Genomic DNA, 23,577 nt, shown 5'->3' with positions numbered 1-23,577 from the left:
GAGTTACAGATGAAAAAAATAACTTCTGGCCAAAGTTCAGTTAACTTTGGCTATAAACCTTGAAGATTTGTCCTATGAATATAGCTACACGTCATGTAGCATTAGGATTTGTAAGCCACGTGTTGGATTTTCATAGTGATAACGAGATCTGGGCTAGGAAAGACATGGACAACTACACAACCTGATTAAACTATGCTTCATGCACCATTCAGGGCAGACATTCAAAAAGGGAATATAGTAACCTGTCAAATTTTCAGAATGAGCTGTGACAATTTCTTTGACTGTCTGTACCTTCAAAGTGTGGCAGGCCCTGGCCGTAGCCATGATCTCAGCTTCCTTCTTCTTGCGGCCGTAACCTTTGAACTCCAGCTCTGCAGGCCAGGACAGCTTCAGCGTGCTCCTTTTCATGAACGGGTCATTGTTGGTGAGGTAGTGCAGAAACTTGGCCGGCGAATCGCTGGTGCCCTGGCTGATCAACTTGTTCAGGATGCCCTTGGGATTTGGAAACTCCTTCAGCAACTTCCTGCCATCCTCTGTGAGACGAGCATTGGCTAAATGGTTAAACAACAATGAAGAACAGAATCGATTTCAAGATCCCACTACTCACCTTTAAAGCCATTCATGATCAGGCCCAAGGATACCTGTCTTCCCTAATCGAATGGCGTCATCCCCGCCCTGGGCCCTGACCTTCATTCATTGGCCTTACTCTCCAGATGCCCATTATGATATCTCAAGGGATATGAAGACCAGGCATTTTCCTCTATTGTTCTTTGCCTATGGAACCCCCCCCCCCCCCCCCACACACACACACACACACATTTTTCTCTGTGAAATTGACAGACTGGATCACTTCAAAGCCTCACTTAAGATTCACATTTTCCACCAGGCATTCAATTGCTAACTCTCTTGCAGGACTCTTTGCTATACAAGTCAAATGCTATGGATCATCATCATCATCTAGTGCAACTTCTTCTTTGCTTTTATTCTGTTCACTGCTTACTCATCACAGTGAAAATAGAACTGAATAACTCAAAACTTTCCTTCAAAGAATTGTTGGAAGAGTAAAAGAGGATCAAGCAATATTATGCATTTTGAGCAACCACACTGAATAGTATTCATTCAATGTTTAGTGAGTTTACTAAGCAGGCATACAAGAAGTAAACTTTACATCCATCAAATTCTTTAAAACTTTCATTCAATTTAAAACCTTCATACTGAAGGCTGCAGAATCCTTTTCTACCAGCATAGCTTCTTCCCCATTGGTGTCATCTCCCTGTGGAATGTCCTGCCTATTACAATTTAGAACACAACAGTGGTACGGAGTGAGCTCCATCTAGACTATCAAGTCCTTTCAGAGCTGCCTGACGATGATGGCACTTACCCTCCATTAACAAGTTCCTTTTCATTGCATTCTTTTGTCATGTGTTTTTGGGATTGCACTCTCAATGAAAATCCAGAAATGGGCTGCGCATAGATGCAAAGTTCAAAATTTTTTTACGAGTGAGATTTTCATGACTCGGCATCTTGGCGCGCACGCATGTGCATGCGCGAGGGAGCGAAGCGACTGAGAGAAGGGAGGGTGTGGGAGGGGGGTGTCCGCCCTCCCACGGTAGGGGGCTTTTTCAATTTTTAGCTCTTAATGGTGCAAGCTGGTGCATACTTAGGTGACTATTTTTTTACTTATTTTGAAAGACAAAAGGGAAATATGCCTTCAATTGCAACTCTCACTTTAATCCTTTAAGCTATGCTCCCGATGCGTGAGAAAAATGGGGGTAATGCGTGAGATCGTGAGACAGACCCTAAATGCTCGAGTCTCACTCACAATGCGTGAGACTTGGTAGCTCTTGCTGCGGAACAGGGGTGGGGGGGGTGGGGGAGTGGCTCAGAAGGGGAAAAAAAACATGAAAAAATCACAACACCCAGGAATTTCCAAACGTTCCGTGGTTTAGATTCTTCCCATCAAAATGGGGGGTGGGGGGGGGGTAACTGTTAACCTTCAGTTGACCCCTTCCCCCCCCCCCCCACCCCCACAGAAAAACGTTTGTGTTGAGACTGCACTCTGCATAATGCTTGTAAGACTGTTCTCGAATGAAGAGAAAGCTGAAAGGATTAGTAGGAAGAGTAAAAGGACGAGAGAACCATCAAGGATCTAGTTTTAAATGGTAAACACAAACCTGTCTGATCAGCTGGGGGAGTAGCACCAGCAGGCGCTCCATCTTGGTGTGAATTTTTCTTCTTGCCGCCGCCCTTCTTTTTTGAGGCATGTCTAATGTCACACTGATATTTTGTCAGTAATGCAAGGCGAGGTTGCAAAAAGTTTGATGATAAAGATGTGAAGCCAGCGTGACGCAGATTGATCGCAGCCATCATCGAATCGAAGTGGCTTCGCTCTCTGTTTACTGCTTACTGGTATGACGATACTGTCAGTATGTATGCTGCTATTGTTGTTACACGAATGCTTACATTGGTGTCCTGTTCTGTCGTAGCTGCTCGAACATATTCGGCACTTTGCCCTTTCATTACGCAATGCATGTTTGTGCGGAATCTACCACATGCAATATTGCGCAATTTTACACGGGAGTCGCCGGTAGACACCAACCTTTGAGTAGGTGTCTACTGCCAAAGCTCGCTTTCTCAGCGCATCAGAACTCGTGTTTACAACCTAGGTAAAATGCAGTTCAGAGCTTTAGTAGTAGCAATTGAATATGAAATGGATATGAAATATCAAAATTACTTAAACTGCACTTCATGAATTCCCACAACGCGAATGTTCAGTTCCCATTTCCCGGCGAAATTGTCGAACAACATGTGCTTCCTAAATAGCCTTGAATAAGGTATTTTCATTTAATATTATCTTAATAATGAACATACATTATCGTTTTGTAAATCGTCACATACATTGAAATACTTGAATATTCTAATTTGCATTTATATAAGGACTTTTCATTTAGTAATATACTTCATGCTCTTCAGGTTTTACATTTCAATGAATCCGATATATCATTATTGATACCGAGCACCCAAAATGCAGACTACGCCTTTTCTTTTGTTTTTATATGGCCCCATGCTACGTATTTTGCGTGGTTGTTCTGTATTAGCAGCAACCCGGAAATCACCAGGTAAGATATGCACATGCACATCATAAATTCCTGATGCTTGTTGTTTTCGAGTCAGAGTACCTCTTTACCGGTTCATTCATAAAAACAAGAGGAGGTTAAAGCAAAGAAAGAGCGGGTTTTACAATAAATACAAATTGATACAGCACCTACTTGACGTGGATCATAGTCCCACATCATAATCATTGGTGTAGGTATTTTGGCGCTGCACACTGCATGCCGCATGCAGCAGCGCAGCGCAGCGCAGCGCAGTGCAGCCTGCCTGGGTGCTCAACTGCCGAACTGGCCCTAGCGCCCTGACACTGCACTGCAAGCTGCGCTGGCTGCATTGCACTGTGTGGTCTAGCCTGTTTGGCTGTATGTGCAAATACAAATACATAAATTTACTTCCAAAAATATATTGTTTTAATTAGTTTTACATATGAGAATTGTATTTAATTTAAAAAAATATAGATCTAGGCCTAGACCTAGTCGACTTTTAGTACTAGCTTCTCTACTTTCTAGTACAGTAAATTACCTAGTGACTGTCAGGCTTGATGGAAGCGCCAGTGTTTCTGTTCATGATTGGAACATGACCTAAATGATGCATGCTGGGCTCTTCTGCATGCTGTTTGCATGCTGTGAGTGAGCTGTGCAATGGTTAAATTTCACGATTAAGCTTCCGTGACATGACGTGACATATCACTCATCAGAACTTGCCAGAAGAATTAAATCTGAAACGTACGAAAGCCGCCAAAAAAAAAGAAAAAAGAATTTATTCTGCACTTCTGTACTTTAGACCTAGCAGTAAAATAGTAACATTTGTTAGTTTTAAAGCAGTCAAATTTAAAGTACCTAGCTGGTTGTTGAATTAGTAGTGCTAGTACTATAAATTCAATGGTAGTTTCAAACTGTCGGTCACAAACGGCATGTCGTCATTGTTGTCCCCGCCGAACGAGTTCGAGCAGGGGACTATGAAACGGGCTCCGTACGTGTGTGTGTCCGTGTGTCCGTCCGTCCATCCGTCCGTGTGTCCGTCCGTCCGTGTGTGCGTGTGTGCGTCCGTGTGTGATCAAAATCTTCAATTTGCTACTTCTCTGTCATTTATGAGCCAATTTTGATTCTGTTTGCTTTATATGATAGCACTACAAGGGAGCTTTGAAACTTCTACACAGAATTTCAGTCGTGACCTTTGACCTTGACCTTTGACCTATATTGTACAGTTTGCTACAAAATGCTACTCCTTCGCCATTTCTAACCCGATTTCGATTCCGTGTGCTTTATATGATGGCACTAGGTGAGGGCTTCAAAACTTCTACACAGAATTTTGACCTTTGACTTCTTTGACCTTTGACCTTGGTTTTTTACCTATATTGTACATTTTGCTACAAAATGCTACTCCTTCGCCATTTCTAACCCGATTTCGATTCCGTTTGCTTTATGTGATGGCACTAGGTGAGGGCTTCAAAACTTCTACACAGAATTTTGACCTTTGCCTTCTTTGACCTTTGACCTTGATTTTTGACCTATATTGTACATTTTGCTACAAAATGCTACTCCTTCGCCATTTCTAACCCGATTTCGATTCCGTTTGCTTTATGTGATGGCACTAGGTGAGGGCTTCAAAACTTCTACACAGAATTTTGACCTTTGCCTTCTTTGACCTTTGACCTTGATTTTTGACCTATATTGTACATTTTGCTACAAAATGCTACTCCTTCGCCATTTCAAACCCGATTTCGATTCCGTTTGCTTTATGTGATGGCACTAGGTGAGGGCTTCAAAACTTCTACACAGAATTTTGACCTTTGCCTTCTTTGACCTTTGACCTTGATTTTTGACCTGTATTGTACATTGGCTACAAAATGCTACTCCTTCGCCATTTCTAACCCGATTTCGATTCCGTTTGCTTTATGTGATGGCACTAGGTGAGGGCTTCAAAACTTTACACAGAATTTTGACCTTTGCCTTCTTTGACCTTTGACCTTGATTTTTGACCTGTATTGTACATTGGCTATAAAATGCTACTCCTTCGCCATTTCTAACCCGATTTCGATTCCGTTTGCTTTATGTGATGGCACTAGGTGAGGGCTTCAAAACTTTTACACAGAATTTTGACCTTTGACATCTTTGACCTCTGACCTTGATTTTTTACCTATATTGCACATTTTGCTACAAAATGCTACTTCCGGCGGGGACATATATTACGCACCGCGTAATTTCTACTTTTCCTTGTTTTGATTGATTTGCAATTGATGCATAAATGTAAATTATTTTTGTTTGTTTTTCAAGGAAATGTAAAAAAGTATAAACCAATATAGTAAACATCATGACAATGCATAATTCAACACAGATAACATACATGAGAAATGGAAATACCTGTTCCTCTTATGCCAAGCAATTAACACAGGAATAGATCAGTTAGAGCCAAGAAATCATGTTAACATTTAGAGATTTATTGACAGGTAGTCAGATGTCGGGTAGTCCCCAAGCCCCCAGCTGTTGACATGCACAAAGAATTCTTAAAAAGTAATTTTTTTTTTGACTATTTTGTTGTCTTTAATGATTTTTCTATTTACACAATGTTTACTGACACAAGGTTTACTGTATTTTTGTTTTGTGCCTTCTTTGTTTCCTGCAGTGGCACCCAGCAACAAGTTCTTCATTCGAAGAAGTGTCATCATGGCCAGTGCACACTATGAATGCAAAATTGGGCCGTCCATCCTGAACTCTGACCTGGCATCCCTAGCGGATGAGTGCCAGCGCATGATGGACAGTGGCGCAGATTATCTACACCTGGATGTCATGGATGGGTAATTGATTCAGATATGTCAGGGCTCGACACTAACGGTGGCCTGGGGCCACTAAAAATGAAAGTCGGGCCACCAAATTTCAAAAAAAGGCAAATTTGGTGGGCCACCAAAATTTTTTGAAAAGTATGTCAATAAATTCGTAACTTTTTGCGCCGGAAATTGGCAGTTAAATTTGTTCAAAGGATGGATGAAAAGGACTGAATGAATGCCTGAGAGTGAGTGTTGCAAGTTTGTTGAAGTTTATATATGAGTAGATATGTCCAACTTCTAATTCTTACTATCATAAATCTTAAATATTTGACTCATTAAAAAAAGGATTTTTCATGTTTTCTTATTGTTGTTTTTTTTTTTCGGGACACCAAATTTTTCTCTCGGGCCACCAAAAATGTGAAATTTAGGATTTTGGTGGCCCCATCGGGCCACCAAACAAAAAAGTTAGTGTCGAGCTATGGATATGTGCATGGGAATCTTCCCAATTGACCTGACCAGCAAAAGTTAGTCTGAAAAGAACGAGTGTCATTTTACTGTCACAAAATTGAACAGAATCAGATTAAAGATAGGGAACTTCAGGAATTTTTAAAGATTTGCAAATCGTTACGAAATGGTTCTCAGACAGTTGATATGAATATGCAAATGAATAAACTGAGGATGTCATCATCTTCCAAGTTTCCATGTATTGTGTAGCAAAAAAAAAAAAAAAATGGAAAAAGAAATTATGTCTTCTGCTCTAAATATGAAAAGTGTAAAATATTTGTTATTCCTGGTTGAAGAATTTGAAAATATTGGTCAGTCACATACGGAAATCTATTAGGATTTGAGACTGGGACATGATCGCTTTTGAATTAAAAACTTGGCAATATCAAAATTTTATGTACAAACTATATGGCAAGTTGTGAGGGGATAACATCATCAACTCACTACCTGCTATTTGGTTTGACTGTTCAAGAACTTTATGGTGAAAATAAGTGAGACTTGTGAGAATAAGTGAGACCTCACAGTATTTTATAACTTCCCTAAGTTTTGTCTAATTTTGATCAAATTTTCACTGTTGTGTTTGTAACATCTTACTCTTTCTTTTCAGACTAACCCTTAACTGGTCTGGAATTCCCCTATTACTCTGTTAGTGGCATAGAAAATACCTCGTGTGTGGATGTATCAGTCTAAGAATACAATGTCTAAATTAATGATATATTTTCAGACGATTACCGTTATTGAACAATCATTCTACCAAATCGCACAAAACAACATATTTACACCATCCTGACTTGCCTTCTATGATTTACTTAGTTTTCCACCTATATAGTCAACATTACATAATCATGTTATTGCTAGGGGGACAGTACCACCACATACACTGTAAAGAGGAATCTTACTATAATGAGCTGGCCTAGGGACCACTGAGATTACTTCATTATATAGGGTACATCTTTCTATCAGGGATTTAAAGCAAGAATATAAAAAGTATGGGACCTGCAATATGGGACATAACTGTAAAGAGGAATCTTACTATAATGAGCTGGCCTAGGGACCACTGAGATTACTTATAGGGTACATCTTTCTATCAGGAATTTAAAACAAGAATATAAAAAGTATGTGACCTGCAATATTGACTCATTGTATCAGGTATCACGATATACGGTATTCAACATTGCTATAACAAGATTCCACCAATTGAATGTGATCAATATATGAATGTTTTCTGTACTTGTATCTTTGTCTTCATGCAGTCACTTTGTACCTAATTTGACTTTTGGACACCCTGTTGTCCAGTGCTTGAGGGAGAAGATCACAAAAGCTTTCTTTGGTAAGAAGCTTTGTTTCTTTATTTTCTGTATAATATTTCAGTCAATTTAGGAATCAGAATGTTATTAATTGTGCTATTGTGTTTAGCAAAATGGTTTTTAATACTGCCAGAGCAGTTAGTAATAAATAAAAAAACTCAGACCACCAACATGCTGTAAGAAAGTCTCTTGGATATAGTATGAATTTATTAACATCGTTATAAACATATGTAAGAATAGGTTTGCCTTCAAAGTAACGGTAATACGAGGCTGATCAAAACTGAAGGGAATACTGCCTGTTTCTTGGTGCAGGATCTGTCCTTACAATCATTTTTAGTAGAAGTAGTGGAATAATGACAATGAGAATCATTGTTATTACTGTAACTGTAAAACAAGTAATAGTCATGGCATGAAATTTGTGTGAATTGCTACTGGCATTCAATGCATATAGTGTAGACAAGAACTGTCACATGCATTTTGATTTTGTGCATCTTGGCTCTCACGAAATATGCGAAATTAAGATGCACGCAAAAATTTCTCGTTATACAGTGTTATCCTTAGTTTCACCAAGGAGGTTGTGCTTTTGCCGTTATTGTTGTTGTTTATTTTTTGTTTGTTTGTTTGTCTGTCTTCTTCGCAAAATTGCTAAATGAAAGTTGTCAATAGATGAGGATTAAATTTACAGGAAAAGTTGATAATGACACAAGGAAGAGATGATGAAATTTTGGTAGTGATATGGATCATCATCTGGTTCTAGGATTTTTTTTTTCTTTTGAAGGATTGTTTATCATTGGTAAATAGGGCCAACGATTGAGGGAATTCAAGCTGCGCATATTTGAGGTGCACAGACATGGACTGAGCGCGCGTTTGAGGCGCAGCAGGGAGCTAAGGTAGAGACACTAGATACAATTCTTTGTCATTGGGAAATAGAGCTGTTTTCAGAATTCTGCGCTCGAGTGCTTTCTAGTTAGTTATATTATTGTGTGTTTTAGAGATGTTCTGCAAAGGGTAACTATATCATAGCAGTTACATTGTACAGATAATTGAAGTTTAACAAGTCATGATTATTAACTCTGAGGAAAGATGTGTGTTTTTTACCAATTTCATGAATTACTTTATTAGCCTGCAGATTTAATAGATTAGAAATTACTAATGTTTGTTGTCTGTTTGTGTTTGAGGGATTCAAACTTTCATTATTTTTGCCTTATAAAGGAATTGGTTGTGGCACATTCTTTAAATCTCCAATGATTTTGCATATTATGATACCCAATACAACGTTCAGGGGCAAAGCAATAAAAAAAATTTAAAAAGTGGTATTTTAACCCGATGTGGACGGCTGATTTTGCTACAACACGCATTTCCCATAGACACCTGCCTGAGTACACTCAGAACTCGTCTTCAACAGGTTAACTTTACCAGTTTACGCAGTCAAGAATGAATGGTAATGATTAATGCATGTACAGCCATTCTGGTACATTGGGACAATTTAAATGTTTCTATAATGATTTCAGTGTAAACAAATTATACTGGAAAGGTTGTTTTTTTTAAGGATATCAGAATGATAAAATTGATTTCATCATTGTTTGTGTGGGCTGTGCTTGTTATGAATTGCCAACTTAACACAACGTGTCTTCCTCAGGATGAACTAACCCATGTTCCTGCATTGTTTTACCCACAGACATGCACATGATGGTTTTAAATCCAGAGAAGGTGAGCCAGAAAAAAGAATCCATATTAAAATACTATGTGAAAGTAAAATTGAGCCTGAGGGGAATTAGATGCCAAAATGTTTTCCCAATGGACTGTTTTATGGTATTAGTCTTTTTAGCAGATGTTAGAAGCAATAAGGTTGCTATGGCAATAAATGCCAGTGTGTGGACATCAAATTTTTGCACCCCCAAAATACCATTTATGCCATATCTTCCATTATTTTACAAGTTATATTTCTTTGAAAATTTTGTAAGTGGACTTATTTCACAAAATTAACAACTCACCGAAATAACTGCCTCCTGTTACATGAATGCTGTCTAAGGCATCTCCACTTTGGTACTTTGCTACCTCTCCTTCAGGGGAAAATCCTTATTTTCATTTCTGAAGTGTGATTTTTTATTGAAAATTTGACATTATGTAAAGCTGGCATACAAATCAGATTAGCCAGATACTGTGCTCACCCAGTCGTTCTCAAGCAGAGTTACTGCTTAAACAGACATAAATGGGTTTCTGTGTTGTTGTTTTTTTCAAACAAAAGCAAAATCAGTAACAGTTCATGCAAACTGCAAGGCGTCACACCTCTGACTTGCCCCCTTTTGTTCTTTTCTACTTCTCTTCCTCCGCTTCCTGCACATATTTTCTTGGGCTCATCAACCAGTGGATTGAGCCGATGAGTAGTGCCGGTGCTGACCAGTACACCTTCCATGTGGAGGCAACCGATGACCCCAAGGCAGTCATCCGACATATCAAGGAAGCAGGCATGAAGGTAGGGGGTCGTGACTTGTCCTTTTAAGACAGCAGCCATCATTCACATAACATCCAAATTTTCCACAAAAATAGGAATCTTCAGACTAGAATTCATCTCCAACTAATCTGATGTGTCTCTTTGTGAAACAAAAAGTAATTTCAAGTAGATGCTGATAGCATTTATCAGTCATTTTTGTTAATGCATACTTTATCAGGTTAGTGTTATTGCAACTGATTGACAAATTGCCCTTCATCAATATAAATAAGCAACATTATTAGTGTTATCTTGTTATCAGATACTGCCAGCTGTGAAATGTGTAGTTTCATGTGTAACTGTAATGAGAATGCACTGTTTAGACTTACCCTACCCAAATGTTTTTAGCACAATATTTCAACAACAACAAAAATGATTTATGCATTTCACAAAGTAATTTGGAAGATTCTATTACGTGGTACCAATTTGACTAATTACAAATCTTGCTGTAAATACACTATTTACTATTAGCATTTAATATTCATATTTAAAATGCACTCTTTATCAAGTTAGTGTTATCTTGTATCAGGAACTTGTGGTTGTGGAATGTGTCGATTCACATGTACGTGCAATCAGAATGCATTGTTTTTGACACTCCCCACCCAGATGTTCTCAATGCAGTGTTCCCACATAATGAATACTTCATTTCCTAAATTATTTTCAAGACTCCATGTTACCTCCTCTTTTTCTTTTTTTCTTTTTTTTTAATTTTGATTTGGTGGTTGCTGAGCCATTTCATGCACTGCTGAATGTCATTTGATCTAAGCCGCCTTCTTTTGTCGCCTTTATCTTGCCAGGTTGGCATTGCAGTAAAGCCAGCTACCCCTATTGACGTCGTACTGCCGTACATTGAGGATGTAAACATGGTTCTGGTGATGACGGTGGAGCCAGGCTTCGGGGGACAGAAATTCATGGTGGACATGATGTCAAAGGTCAGGCACAAAAACAGAATCACTCAGAATAGGAGTAATGATGTCTGTCTTAGCATTGCTTGTCATCATTTTTAGTGCTTTGATGAAGGGGACTCAAAGCCGTCCATCCCACAGTTGCTTGTTTTCAAGCATTCATTGCTTTCTTTTAAAAGCTGCTTAAACCAAGTCAAAGTTGAATTCAGTTCTGTTCAATTCATATCCCCCAGCATGTCCCCTTTCTGCTTATCTGTCCATCTATCTGTACACCCCAGATCTTTCTAACACAATGTCAGAGACATTTTTTGACTTTGGTTCATGATAGGCCATGGCAGGTGATATGAAGTGCAGTTTCGATATTGGGCGAAGTATCAGTACTTCAAATTTGGAGGTCACTGAACTTGGGCAAAAATTTCATTTACTTTCCATAATTTGCATTTTGATATGATTTTGATATGTTCTTGCAACTTCAAAATTATCTGAGCGGGTGCATACTTTGATAGATATTTTGAAAAGATATACAAGATTGATCCTGCATATAATGGCTTGAAAGAATAGCTTTGGAACACATGTAATGTTATTTTGTTGTAATCACGATTGAACAAACTGACTTAAACTTCAGCGAGGAGTGTCAAGGGATGACGTGATTAAGTAAGGATGAGAGAAAATAATGTATTCATGAAATTATAGGGTTGAAAAGTCAAACTTGAAGGTCAGACCTCTCTGAACTTTGGCTACAAATGTCATTTGCAGCTACATGTTACTTCAGCTAGGAAAGTCCAGTGGGAAAGTATTTTGATGAGAAGGGTAAAAGTGTACAAGCAATTATTTTCTAGTAGCAAATCTTTTTAAAGTCATATATGTTCTGATCACTGACCTTTAAACAGGGGATTTGTTTGCCTGTACTCAATTGTATTTCAATTCAATTCAATGTATTTTTTCAGTATAAAACAGAGTGGAAAACTTCTACCAGGGAGGTGTTTAGAGAGATGGAGTGGCAACTCTTCTTAATTCATGCAAACACATGTTTGGGTTCAAGGCGTTACAATGGGATGTCTAGCATTCCACTACGCTTTGAAGTCATGCTCGGCACCGCTCTAATTGCAAGACGAAGTTCAGAGACGAAGAACGCATTTCTTCTTTCGTTGAAGTACAAGCTTTATTTCACCGTAAAATTTTAAATGAAATACTCGAATTGATTCAGAATAGCTTAGGAAAGAATTCAATATTATAAACATGTATTTCTAGTTTCTTCGTAATGCGCAAATCAAAATGAAATGAAAATTAGGCCCTCTTAAAATCTAATATTTTTCTATATTGCGCACATTTCCGCATGTTAGTTTTCTATCTTTTAATCTGGTATATTTTGATCTTTAAAATAAAGTACTCCGCTAAAGCGTGTTCCAGCGTGCTTTTAAACTATTTGCTGTTAAAATTGTCAGTTTTACAATGCATTTTGATTCGCTACTCCAATTCAAGGTACACAAATTCATTGTTACCATCACATTGAAAGAGAGAGCGAATTGCAGTAGGGCAAGTATTTCTAGATGTGAGAGCACTGGTCCCGATTATTGATGCTCTCTTGTGTCAAAACATATGGGTAACACCTGTAGTTGAACGCATAACTTCTCGGCGGTGCCATGCATGACTTCAAAGGAGAGCATTAGTTGTCTCTCCTTCTCTAGCACCTCCGTGCTTCTACCGTTTTAAAGACAAGCATTACAATTACAAATGTCGGTACAAGTATGTGCAAAGCTACTTGCCAAAAAATAAATAAATAAATGAGTAATAGAAATAATTAAATGGATAAATAAAAATTACCAGTATCCTAAAAGTCAGGCCAGCCCATTCCCAAATGGAATGAATAAAAACTTAATGCAGTGATATCGGCCTCTTGTGCTTATTAGCCAATCTACTCAAGAAAATGGCAAGAATGTACAAACAAGTGGGTATGTATGCAGTTTCTGCAGTTATGACAGATTTCTGTTATTAGTCTGTTCCTGTGTACCCATATAACATGGTACTAACAGTTGTATTTACACATGATGGATTTTTCTTATAACAACCCATCACAGGTGAAGCAGTTGAGAGCCATGTACAAGAATCTTGATATCGAGGTTGATGGCGGAGTAGGACCTGCTACCATTGATACAGCTGCTGAGGTGGGTAGAGAAATGGGGGTGGACTTTCTCCATGTAGGCAAGGCTCAACATTAACGGTGGCTACCAGAAATAGCTGTTAGACCACCACTTCTATGTATAAAGATATGTGTTAATGGCCTGATAGGGCCACCAAATTATTCCATTTCTTACTGTTTTTCTTTCTCACTTCATAGTCACAGTTATGTGGTATTTAAATCACTTTATCCTCTCTGCCAATTTTCACATAGTTTTCATGATTTATTGTGGGTTTTTTTTAAGTTTTATTAAATAACATTATATCTATAGGTTTTTCTTCATCTTTGGGACTGGCAAATTTCATTGTCGGGACACCAAAAAATGAAATTTAATGGCCACCGAAAGACATAGTTAATGTTGAGCCTTGCTATAGGCATCTTGAGGAAGAAGAATGGGGCTGGAAAAGACAACAGGAGGGGGAGATAGGGCGCGCAAAGAGAGAAATGCATTGTAAAAAAGGGAAGCAAAAGATGGAAGGGGGGAAATAGGGAAGAGAAAAGAGAGAGAGAGGAGGAGGAGGAGGAAAGGGGAGGAAGGGATGAAGTGAAAATTGACCTAAAAGCAGAATATTTCAGTCATTTCTGTTCAACATTCTTGATCATGTCAAAAAATGTAACATGCAACATTTAGGTTGTCGTGAAGTGGAAGCAGAAGACACAATGCAGGGGCGGATCCAGGAATTCCGTAAAGAGGGGGCGCGTTTACAAAAATAAAGGGGGGCGCACGCACCCCTAACCCATTTTTTTCTTTTTATTTCTTTTGTTTCAACAAAAAATAAAAGGGGGCGTGCGCCGGTTGCGGTCCTCCCTGGATCTGCCCCTGCAATGTGCAGATCGCGTATTTCGATCAAATGCAAAAATGCTGTAGCTGTTTCCCTTACTGCATTGGATGCTCTGAACACAATTTTGCTTCTGTCCATTCAGCTGTGTCTCTGGTTGCTCTCTGACCAAAAAAAAAAAAGAAAATGTGTCAGTTTGGATGAAATACTATGTGTGTAGTTCATTAATATACATGTTTATTATGTGTATATTTATAGCTCTGGATCAAGCTTCAGGGAGACATTGTGTCAAAAGCGATGCAAGCAGTAAAGTGTGCTATTGAATGGGATATAATGTACAAATGTAGTTGAAAATGTTAAGGAGACATAAATTGTCTCCTTAAGGTCACATGCCTCCTTAATATAGTAATTTTGTCCATGTAATGTCTCTCTAAAGCTTGATCCATAGTTTTTATAATATATTATGTATTATATATTCATACATTTATGTATATGATTTTGAAAGCCCAAGCAGACAAAGTAAGGTCAATTGATTTAGCTCTAATACAGGCCTGTGCTGCTTGAGTGTCTCAACACCTAGAAGGGATTTATATTTATGATATTACTTATTTTCATCAACATCTTCTTCGAAAAGAAGAGGGGTGGTTGTTTAGAAAGAGAACTATTCTTTACTGGTACCTTGCTTTATCAGTACAAACAATTGTGAACAAATCTCATATTATTTTTGTGTGTTTCCTTCTAGGCCGGTGCCAACATGATTGTGTCAGGCAGTGCAATAATGAAGAGTGATAACCCAAGACAGGTGATACAGACTTTGAGGAACAGCGTACAGAATGCTATACAGAAGGCCAACCTAGAGAGGTAGCCATGCAACTGGTCGATAAATACCCAATGCAAATTTGATTTATAGTACTGGAATTTTAGTTCATTCAACACAGCTTCTCTTCAATGTCTTCCTTGTAAAGGCTTTTTATGATATCCAAGCACGCATTATGTTCTGTTATTATTGCGATGGGTTTTTTTTTTTTTTTAAGAAAATTGAACTTCAAGAGAGAAAATATCTGCAATTCACTTTGATTCATGATCTCCGATAATTGTTATTGACTAATCATGCGCTGAGCTGGACGTGGATATAAACAACTGAATAACAGAAAATCCTGTTTGTGTACCTCAACAGATGAACTGTAATTGCATTTCCGTGCAAGGAATCCCAAATAAAAAAGAGTAATTGCAGATTTACAGACTTCATCCTCACATAAAAATCATGTTTTCATTTATTATTACAATGCATCTTTTACCTGGTAAGACAAAGTTCTTTGGTCTTAACCCGTTGAGGACGGACTGATTTGCTACGACATGCATTTCCCATAGACACCAGCCCAGGTATACTTGGGACTTGTCCTCAATAGGTTAAGACCAGATGGTACATGGAGTGTGCCAAAAATGTAACTGGAAATTTTTGTGTCTTCGTTTCTATAGTGCTTCACCCAAATCTAGCTTGTACTTGTTTGTAATCTTCTTAATGTCCAGCTCAATAAGTTTCTGGAGCACAATATAAATTTTTTCTGTAGGATGAGTATGTGGTTCTGGCAAGGATCTACTCAAAAAGAAATTTGACCATTATACTCTGGTCTTGTCAGGATGTATATTAGGACGTTTGGACCAAATTGCAGAGGTCAAAAAGTCAATTGAGAGGTTTTTTTTTTGCAGGACCACATTCATCTGAGAAAGAATTTACTGTAAAGCAAGATATATTCACAGCATGATATATAGAGAATTGAAGCCGATGGCCTTTTTCGCGGCATGAAATTTTCACAAATTGTTACTGCCATTTAACCAAATGTAATGTAGACAAGAACTTTCGCGTGCTATTGATTTCGGGAATCTTGGCTCTCACAAAATTTGCGAAATTAAAATGCACGTGGACATTTCTCTTTTTACACTATACGGTACACCAGAAACCAACAGAAATAGAACCTCTCACCAAGCACACCCTCAGAGAACTGTATTTAAATGTCATGCAAAATGGGTTTGTTGCCATTTGCAGTTAGCTGTAGGTCAAATGCTGGTTACAAAAAATGGTTGCAGAAAAATGAACAAAAATGGTGGTATGCCGAGTATTCCAAAGCTTAAAGAACAATCCAGTGCCCTGCCTAAAGACTGGGGGATAGTAAAGTTTGTAGAATGATAGTCCAAGAAGTTTCTTCCTTGAAAAACGTATGTGATGTGCAGAGAAAGACAAAATAATGATGATAATATTAGTAATAATTCAGCATTCATAAACATTCTATGTTGCTTTTTTGCTATCTGAGGAGTATACAGTATCTGCTGATTCTTACTTTTTACTGTACTATGTATCACATTCCTGCAGTCTTGTTAGAGCACTGAAATTAAACAGTGATGTCCTTGAACAAGACTAATACACATGACTGCAATGCACACAGCATTACATAAAATACAGAATGAACGAACGGTGCGCATGACATGCAAATTATTTTGGGGCGAGAAGCAAATGAAAATCAGCCATCTTTTGATTGAAAGTATGCCTGGATCATTGGCCTTTCCTTGGTATGAAGGATTTAAACCAGTCACGGATAGCTGCAGCCTTGTACCTGAGTTGTGACCAAGGGCTCAATTTTGTGTAGATACTGCTGCGCAGTTTGCCACATGATTGATTATGTAGCCCAGATACAGAATTGGGTAGTCATCCACTCCAGTACACTCTCCTTTCCTTGTACCTGTCCAATGATGTTTTTGGTATGAGTGAGGGTTACACAAGTCAATGACTCGTACATCCAAACTTTAAACAGTCCAGTCGTTGGCATTATGCCTGATAAGCAATAGTCCTTAAAAAAAAGCAATAGTCCTGCCTGTTCTTTATATCTCCATCCATGCTGGTGTGTCAACATTTGACAGCTATTAGCCATTTGTATAAACGTTCTGCTTCTCCGTTGGTTTTTGTTTTTGGTCAACAATATGCATGATATAAATAAAACTGTTCAAAATACAGTTCAGCCAATCCCCCTTAAAACATGTTTGCCCCCCCCCCCCCCCCCAAAAAAAAAAAATGCCTTATTTCATAGTATAGAGCATATAAATGCATGCGATACTGCAAAATTGTCAATTTATATTTGATTGATCCCAACTTCAGAAGATCATAACTTTCTGAGTTTTGATCTGAATATGCTCAAAATTTTATTGTTCTGTTCCTGGCATTTCTCTGCTTCTTTTCTCACAAACTTTATTTTTCAGGTGCATTTCCGCTTTCACTCATTACCTACAGGAATGTGGTGGTCCCATAAAAAGCCTATGGCTATTTCAGAATGTTGTCGGGCATGGGTTAGATCCAAGCAGCCCAAGACAGCTGCCCACTGATAATCCATAATTATTCCATTTGTGGTTTACATCAGTAATGTACGTTGTATGTGGTTTACACCAGTAATACATATGTGGTTTGACTTGGGTTGAATTCTTGAAAGCTTTGCCTTCTTGGTTTGCTAGAGGAAAAGGAATATCTAAGAACCTCATGAATCGTATTCATCCTTGTAGAAATTGGAATGTCATATTTTGCCATATGAGTCAAATATGGAAGATGTAATGATTTATGTCTGTTTGACATATACATGTATGTTGTATTATTTTAGCAAGAAGTCTCATTATAAAGATCAGTGAAAGCATGTGTTGTAACACTCTTGTTGATTTTTATTGCAGTTTTGTTGTAATCAGTTTAATATCAGTTCAATTAAGTATTCCACTGGTGTTTAGTTGGCAGTTAGACAGTAGGGTCAAAAGTGAACAATACAAGCCAAAACAAGATAGAACAACACAAGGCAGAATAAACTAAAAGTGAGGGAATCTTTTTGATTTTTTTTTTTCACCAAAACTTTGCTTTATTCCATTATGTCGGTGTACGTTCAAATAGTGTCAGCAAGAAAAAAACAGCTGACTGGCTCTGTTGAGCCCACCATGGTTAAATAAACTTACATTGGAAAATACCATAAACAGAACTTTGCGTAAAGTTTTACACCAACTCGATTCCACTGTTGCATTTGCCATGGAAAATCAGCAGACCCATTTTTCTATCAGCTAACTCTGCAGAAATGAAAGAGAACTGAATATTTTGTTTATATTTATCAATGTGAGTCACCTATTAAAGTTGCTCAAAAATTTACCATTGTTCCGTTGTGATTGATTCATATTATTTGTAGAACTTGTGGAATATCAAAATTTACAAAATATTTTGGTTTTGGAATTTGGACTTTTTTCACTGAAGAAGATTCCCTCATTCATGTTCAGACAACAGGTAAACACATCTCAACATTGGCTTATATGTCTCCAACATTTTGATTTTTGTTTTTGTAGACAACAAAAGGGTATATATGTTTATTTTTATCAATTCTGTCTTGTGAAAGATGTAATCATTTCACTTGGTCCCATTTCTTGGGCTGAATGATGTGTAAGACACAGTACTGTGTAGTTTTCATTATGTGTGTACCACATTATGTTTATAAAAATGTACATTATTTGTGTTAAATTTCTACATGGTCTGAATCATACATATGCAGAGAATTCTTTATGAATAAATATGTGGGAATTTCCAACCAGCACGTTGCTTGATTTTGTTGCGACTCTTTTCGAATGTGCTTTACTGAGCGACAGTTATTTAGTAAGTAATGTCTTTTACATCGATGAAACAATAGATTTTAGTGCATCGTACATTGTATTAGGGTGCCTGGAGACAGAAATGTCATTATGTATATACAGTATTTCAGAGGGATTCTTTAGTGATGAACAACAACCCAAATACATTTATGAATCAAGACAGGCACATTAAAAAAAAAAAAAAAGAAATTTATGAACTCTAAAACTACATGTATAGAGAGTAAGATAAAGTGGTAATTCTGTGTGATGTAGGTGTTGGTCAAGCAGCTCTGCGTTTGATTTGTTTAAATAAATCTGCCAACGTTCTTTTTTTTCTGAGAAAAAATTTTTAATCAGAACTGCTTTTGAAACAAAAGAGTAATGCGTTATTTGTGTTCTTTTTGGAATTCTGTCTGTGCCTAAATATCTGAGAAAAATAAAAATGAGTTTGTTTTTTTACGCGAGAGCCAGCACACGCACACACGCACGCATAATACACATACCAAGAAACCAATTCCTGATAAATGTGTCCGGAGTCGCTGCAATTACACGATCTGTGTTTGTTTTTGAGCGTTGAGAGATGAATGAGAAAGCAGTGATTTATGGCTTGTTTGTTCAGCAGTGTGCGCTAAGTTGTTTGTTCAATTGACTGTGGTCGTCTACACAAAGCGTGCTATACATGACGTGAAAAATCATCAAAAATAGTTCAGTACGGAAAGAGTCATTGTTTAATCTCCTTTTCTGTGGTATTTCGTGAGAGGTGTATGAAACAGTAATGAGTGATTCCTGCCTTACCCCCCCCCCCCCCTCCGCCCCGCCCCTTGCAAGAGAATACAGTAGCTCTTGTAATAAAGTATTATGGATGCTCCTGTTTAGGCAGGCTATATACAATGTACTAGTAGTATTCACTCTGGCGGAAACAGCCAGGATGCATCAAGAAACGTCAGTGTAATTTGAGAAAGGAGAAATTTGCTGCATTTTGTTCTGAGTGTTTTATTTCGCACATTTCCATCCATTTCTTGGTCCTGGCTCACAAAATAAAAACTGCACGGTTTGGGAGATAACACACACTGAGTTTAAAACGAACAAAACAAAACAATAACAAAAAACGACGAAATAAATCCCCAACCAATAAGAGCAGATGGGACAGTCATTAGTTTTCATCTTGACAACGAAAAAAGAAAAATCATTGTGAAGGTGCATTTATGAAACGATTTTTATCCAAAATGCAGCTCTAGTTGCCTGCACAGTATATCGTTGATGTCTTCGGACACCAAAGACATTTGCTGGGGGGGGGGGATATTTTTTTGATTGATTTATATAATATGCTATAATATGATAAGATAATTTTTTTTTAATGTTCCCATGCAATGTAAGTTAACACACTTAAACACTTAGTTAGCAAACGAGAGGTTAATTGTATAAGGATCAAAACTGAACTGATCAATATAGAGTATTAGACAAAATGATCAATCTGATGCAATTCATTTGTATCTATACAAAAGAGTTCATAAATGCTATAAAGTTAATTATTCGTTTGCTAATTTCAGTACTGTATATCGTCTTTACATAAAAACCGTCACGTATAAAATGTCGTCTGCGCTCAAATTACGTCGACTTGACTCAAACGTCGTAAAATCATCGAAACGTCGTCTTCAGGTCTTGCTTCGAATTACAGTTGTATTTTTATATCGTTGTTATAATCGTCGCTCGTCATTGAGACAGTCAATGTTGTGATTGACACAATCATGGACCGAGGTCTATGGGAATTAAAGTGACACATGCTGCTACACACAGATTCGCGTTGATTGTGCGTTCGTTATTGCTGTCGATTGATCACCCTCACACGTAGCAGAGGCTGCATTTTTTTAAAAACAAAAGAAATAAAAAGAAAAAAACGAAAGGGGGCGTGGGCGCCTCCCCCCCCCCTTTAATTTTTGAAGATACCATCTTTGTCAGCCGATTGTAGTGGGAGCAGAAAATTGCGCTGAAGCCTTTTTTTTTTCTTTTTTTTTTCTTTTTCTGCTTGTCAGCCGATGAAACCCGGAAATGGCACCAGAAATATTTTTGGCACCACCCCCCCCCCCTTTCGGAATTCCTGGATCCGCCCCTGTGTAGTGTATAGATTTTAGAATATCATACAATTTGTGTAGGGTTTTTTTTGTGGGGTTTTTTAATACAACGGAAAGCAGTTCCATATTAATCTGCATTCCTGACTAAAACGTTTACTGCGTTAGAGGTAATGGACTGCTGGTGGACAAAAGAAAACCCAAGGAAGGTTGCATTTTTTTTTCTGTCTGTAAATTGATTTAGTCCACTGGAAGGGTTGTAGTTACACTTGGCTGACATACAGCAATCAAGCTAATTGCAAGTTGCGCGTATGCGACCTCTTTCCTCAAACGCTGTAACAAGAGCTGTATCACTTATCATTAGCGCAGGCAGCTTGGTTGGAGGCAAGCAACATACTATATGTACCCATTCATTTCAATGTGTGTTTGTGTGTGTGTGTGTGTGTGCGCGTGTGTGTCTTTTAGGAGGTAATTCGAAAATGCCCTGCTTTGTTTAAAATCACGTTGCGGCAAAAAGCTCCCTCCATCACCCCCCCCCCCTCCCTCTCTCTCTCTCTCTCTCTCTCTCTATCTATCTATACATATATATATATATACATGTGAGATATGAGAAATGAGGAGAAATCGGCTGATAATATATATAATATATATATATATATATATATATATATATATATACATATATATATATATATGATATGTATATATATACATGGTATTGTGTACATTATATATATATACAAATTTTACATATATATTTCTCTTTCTCATATATACATATATATATATAAGTATAAACACACACATATATGCATATATATACTGTATATATATATATATATAGAGAGAGAGAGAGAGGGAGAGAGAGAGAGAATCTATATTAACCGTCGTCACATAAAAACGTCACGTCAACGTCGTCTAGACACAAACGTCGTCGTCAAGATCATCGAAACGTCTTGCTTCACGGTTGCGTTTTTTATTTTGTTTTTGTTTTTGGGAGGTTTTTTGAACATCACTGTTAAAATCGCCGTAATCTTTGAGATGGACATTGTTGAGATTGACATGATTAATAGATATATATATATATGTGTATATAGATAGATAGATAATGGATTGACAGAAAGAAAGAAAAATAGATAGATAGATAGACAGATATATACGATAGTTAGATAAATCGATGCAATGGCATTGCACTGATTACTGATTACACCTGAATGTTCACTGATACAATAGATTACAGTACAGAAAGAAATTTTCAAAAGATGGAGTCTAAAATCATCTTCATTCTCCTCTTTATCCTCCTCCTCCTCCTCTTGCTCCTCCTCCAATATAGTCCGTCCGTCATCGGGGCCTCATCCGTCCCTTGGTGATCCGCGAAATGAGTCCCCTCGCGCTTTTCCCGCGTTGCGCGATTTTCGCCAGCTCATGCAGACTGCCCGTTGTTATCACTCGGATGTTGTCCGTCCGCCTAACCCCCCTCCAGAGCCATGATGTCTCTTAGCTCGTCCATCAACCCGTCCATTCAAATACCGCTTTCCTAGATTGCTTCCATCTTTTCTGGCCAAATTACAGACATGTTATAATTTCCTCTTCCAACAACACAGCAGCAGTGCTTCTTGGGGCATGGAAATTTCTCCCTTATACTCCTAATAGTCCGACCCTTTTGATAACATTTACCTAATTTTTTCTATTTATCTATTTGTTCTCTTTATATTGTCCTGCGAAACCGATGATCTTCTCTTTATGTGTGTGTGTGTGTGTGTGTGTGTGTGTGTGTGTGTGTGTGTGTGTTCTTGTGTGTACGTATATGCGTGCCAGAAACATTGACACTATCATACCGTTCAAACTACAGAAGAAAACAACAACAGTAAAATCTTGACACAAAGCTCAAAAAGCTTATATACAATAGTCATAATAAAAGTTCAGATAATCATTACATCTGTCAGTGACCCGTTCGCAAGAACGCTTATACACTCGATGCCCCTACGACTGGAATGCCGTGCGCACTATTTTTTTTTTTTACATAATCTTTTAATCTACAAAATTCAAACTTGGATTCGATGACAATAAGTGCCGACTGCGAGAGGCAAACAGGCATTTATCTATTTCCTGACAGCAAGAAGTTACAAATTATCCGCCATTAATAGCTAACGAATACCAGAGCATTTATAACTTACAGGGCATTTATAACTTACCACCAGATGGTTACAGACAAATCGTTTACAAACCAGAGGTACGCCGTGAACTTTGAGCACACTCGCAAACCCTCGAAACAATCCAGTATAGAGTGCGCTCAGATGAGAATCCTTGCAATTTTTTTTATAAAACAAATACTGCAGCTCTTCAGTCGGACACATAGGCCCGAATTCACGAAGGTGGTACAAAATGAAACCATGGTTTAAACTATGGACAAAAACCATGGAGCGCCAGGTGTTGCACGGAATATTTCCTTACGAAATTGGCCATTTTGTTGACAAAATGACCGTTTCGTTAACGAAATTATCATTTCGTCGACGAAATGTTCATTTAGTTACAAAATGTTGTCATTTCGTTACAAATAATCATTTTATCGACGAAATGACTTATTTCGTAACGAAATATTCCATGCGACACTTGGCGCTCCACTACAGTGGTTTTTGTCCATGGTTTAAAAAATGGATTTGTACCACCTTCGTGAATTCGGGCCATAAGGGCCCGATACGGCTTCAGTGCCCTCTCTTTTAATACATTTCGCGCAAGAAGGTAGTACAATCACATTTATCTATGATCATGATGATGATTTGAATTTTTCCCTAGAGTTTGTTGATAGAGAAGTTCATTATTT

General features: G+C 37.9%; 2 protein-coding genes across 2 annotated transcripts in view; one reads left to right on the top strand and one right to left on the bottom strand.

The window, feature by feature from the left end:
• The window catches only part of LOC139718751 (ATP-dependent RNA helicase DHX30-like), a 38,234-nt gene extending 36,018 nt beyond the window's left edge, over positions 1 to 2,216 (bottom strand). The window contains 3 exon segments of the mRNA XM_071630217.1: positions 292 to 551; positions 1,216 to 1,285; positions 2,175 to 2,216. Coding sequence (XP_071486318.1) covers positions 292 to 551; positions 1,216 to 1,285; positions 2,175 to 2,216 — 372 coding nt within the window.
• A 1,483-nt stretch (positions 2,217 to 3,699) lies between these two features.
• Positions 3,700 to 16,970, top strand: LOC139718725 (ribulose-phosphate 3-epimerase-like). The gene is made up of 8 exons (XM_071630187.1): positions 3,700 to 3,736; positions 5,737 to 5,908; positions 7,636 to 7,712; positions 9,368 to 9,399; positions 10,058 to 10,165; positions 10,978 to 11,112; positions 13,164 to 13,250; positions 14,786 to 16,970. Exons 1-8 carry the CDS (start codon positions 3,700 to 3,702, stop codon positions 14,906 to 14,908), a joined length of 771 nt encoding a protein of 256 aa, XP_071486288.1. The 3' UTR covers positions 14,909 to 16,970.
• Positions 16,971 to 23,577: the final 6,607 nt, after the last annotated feature.

The sequence above is a fragment of the Diadema antillarum genome, unplaced genomic scaffold (genome assembly GCF_040938485.1).
Source record: "Diadema antillarum isolate AM-2024a unplaced genomic scaffold, OU_Dant_1.0 scf00000099, whole genome shotgun sequence".
NCBI lineage: Eukaryota > Metazoa > Echinodermata > Echinoidea > Diadematoida > Diadematidae > Diadema > Diadema antillarum.
Note: the sequence above shows the minus strand (reverse complement) of the source record. Positions and strands in the feature narration are given on the sequence as shown.

What these genes read in the sequence shown, in the direction of transcription:
- LOC139718725 (XM_071630187.1), top strand. Translation starts at nt 3,700, where the DNA reads ATGCATGCTGGGCTCTTCTGCATGCTGTTTGCATGCT. An exon ending in CTGCATGCTGTTTGCATGCT is followed by an intron (nt 3,737 to 5,736) that starts GTGAGTGAGCTG and finishes TGTTTCCTGCAG; the next exon opens with TGGCACCCAGCAACAAGTTC. An exon ending in TCAAGGAAGCAGGCATGAAG is followed by an intron (nt 10,166 to 10,977) that starts GTAGGGGGTCGT and finishes TTATCTTGCCAG; the next exon opens with GTTGGCATTGCAGTAAAGCC.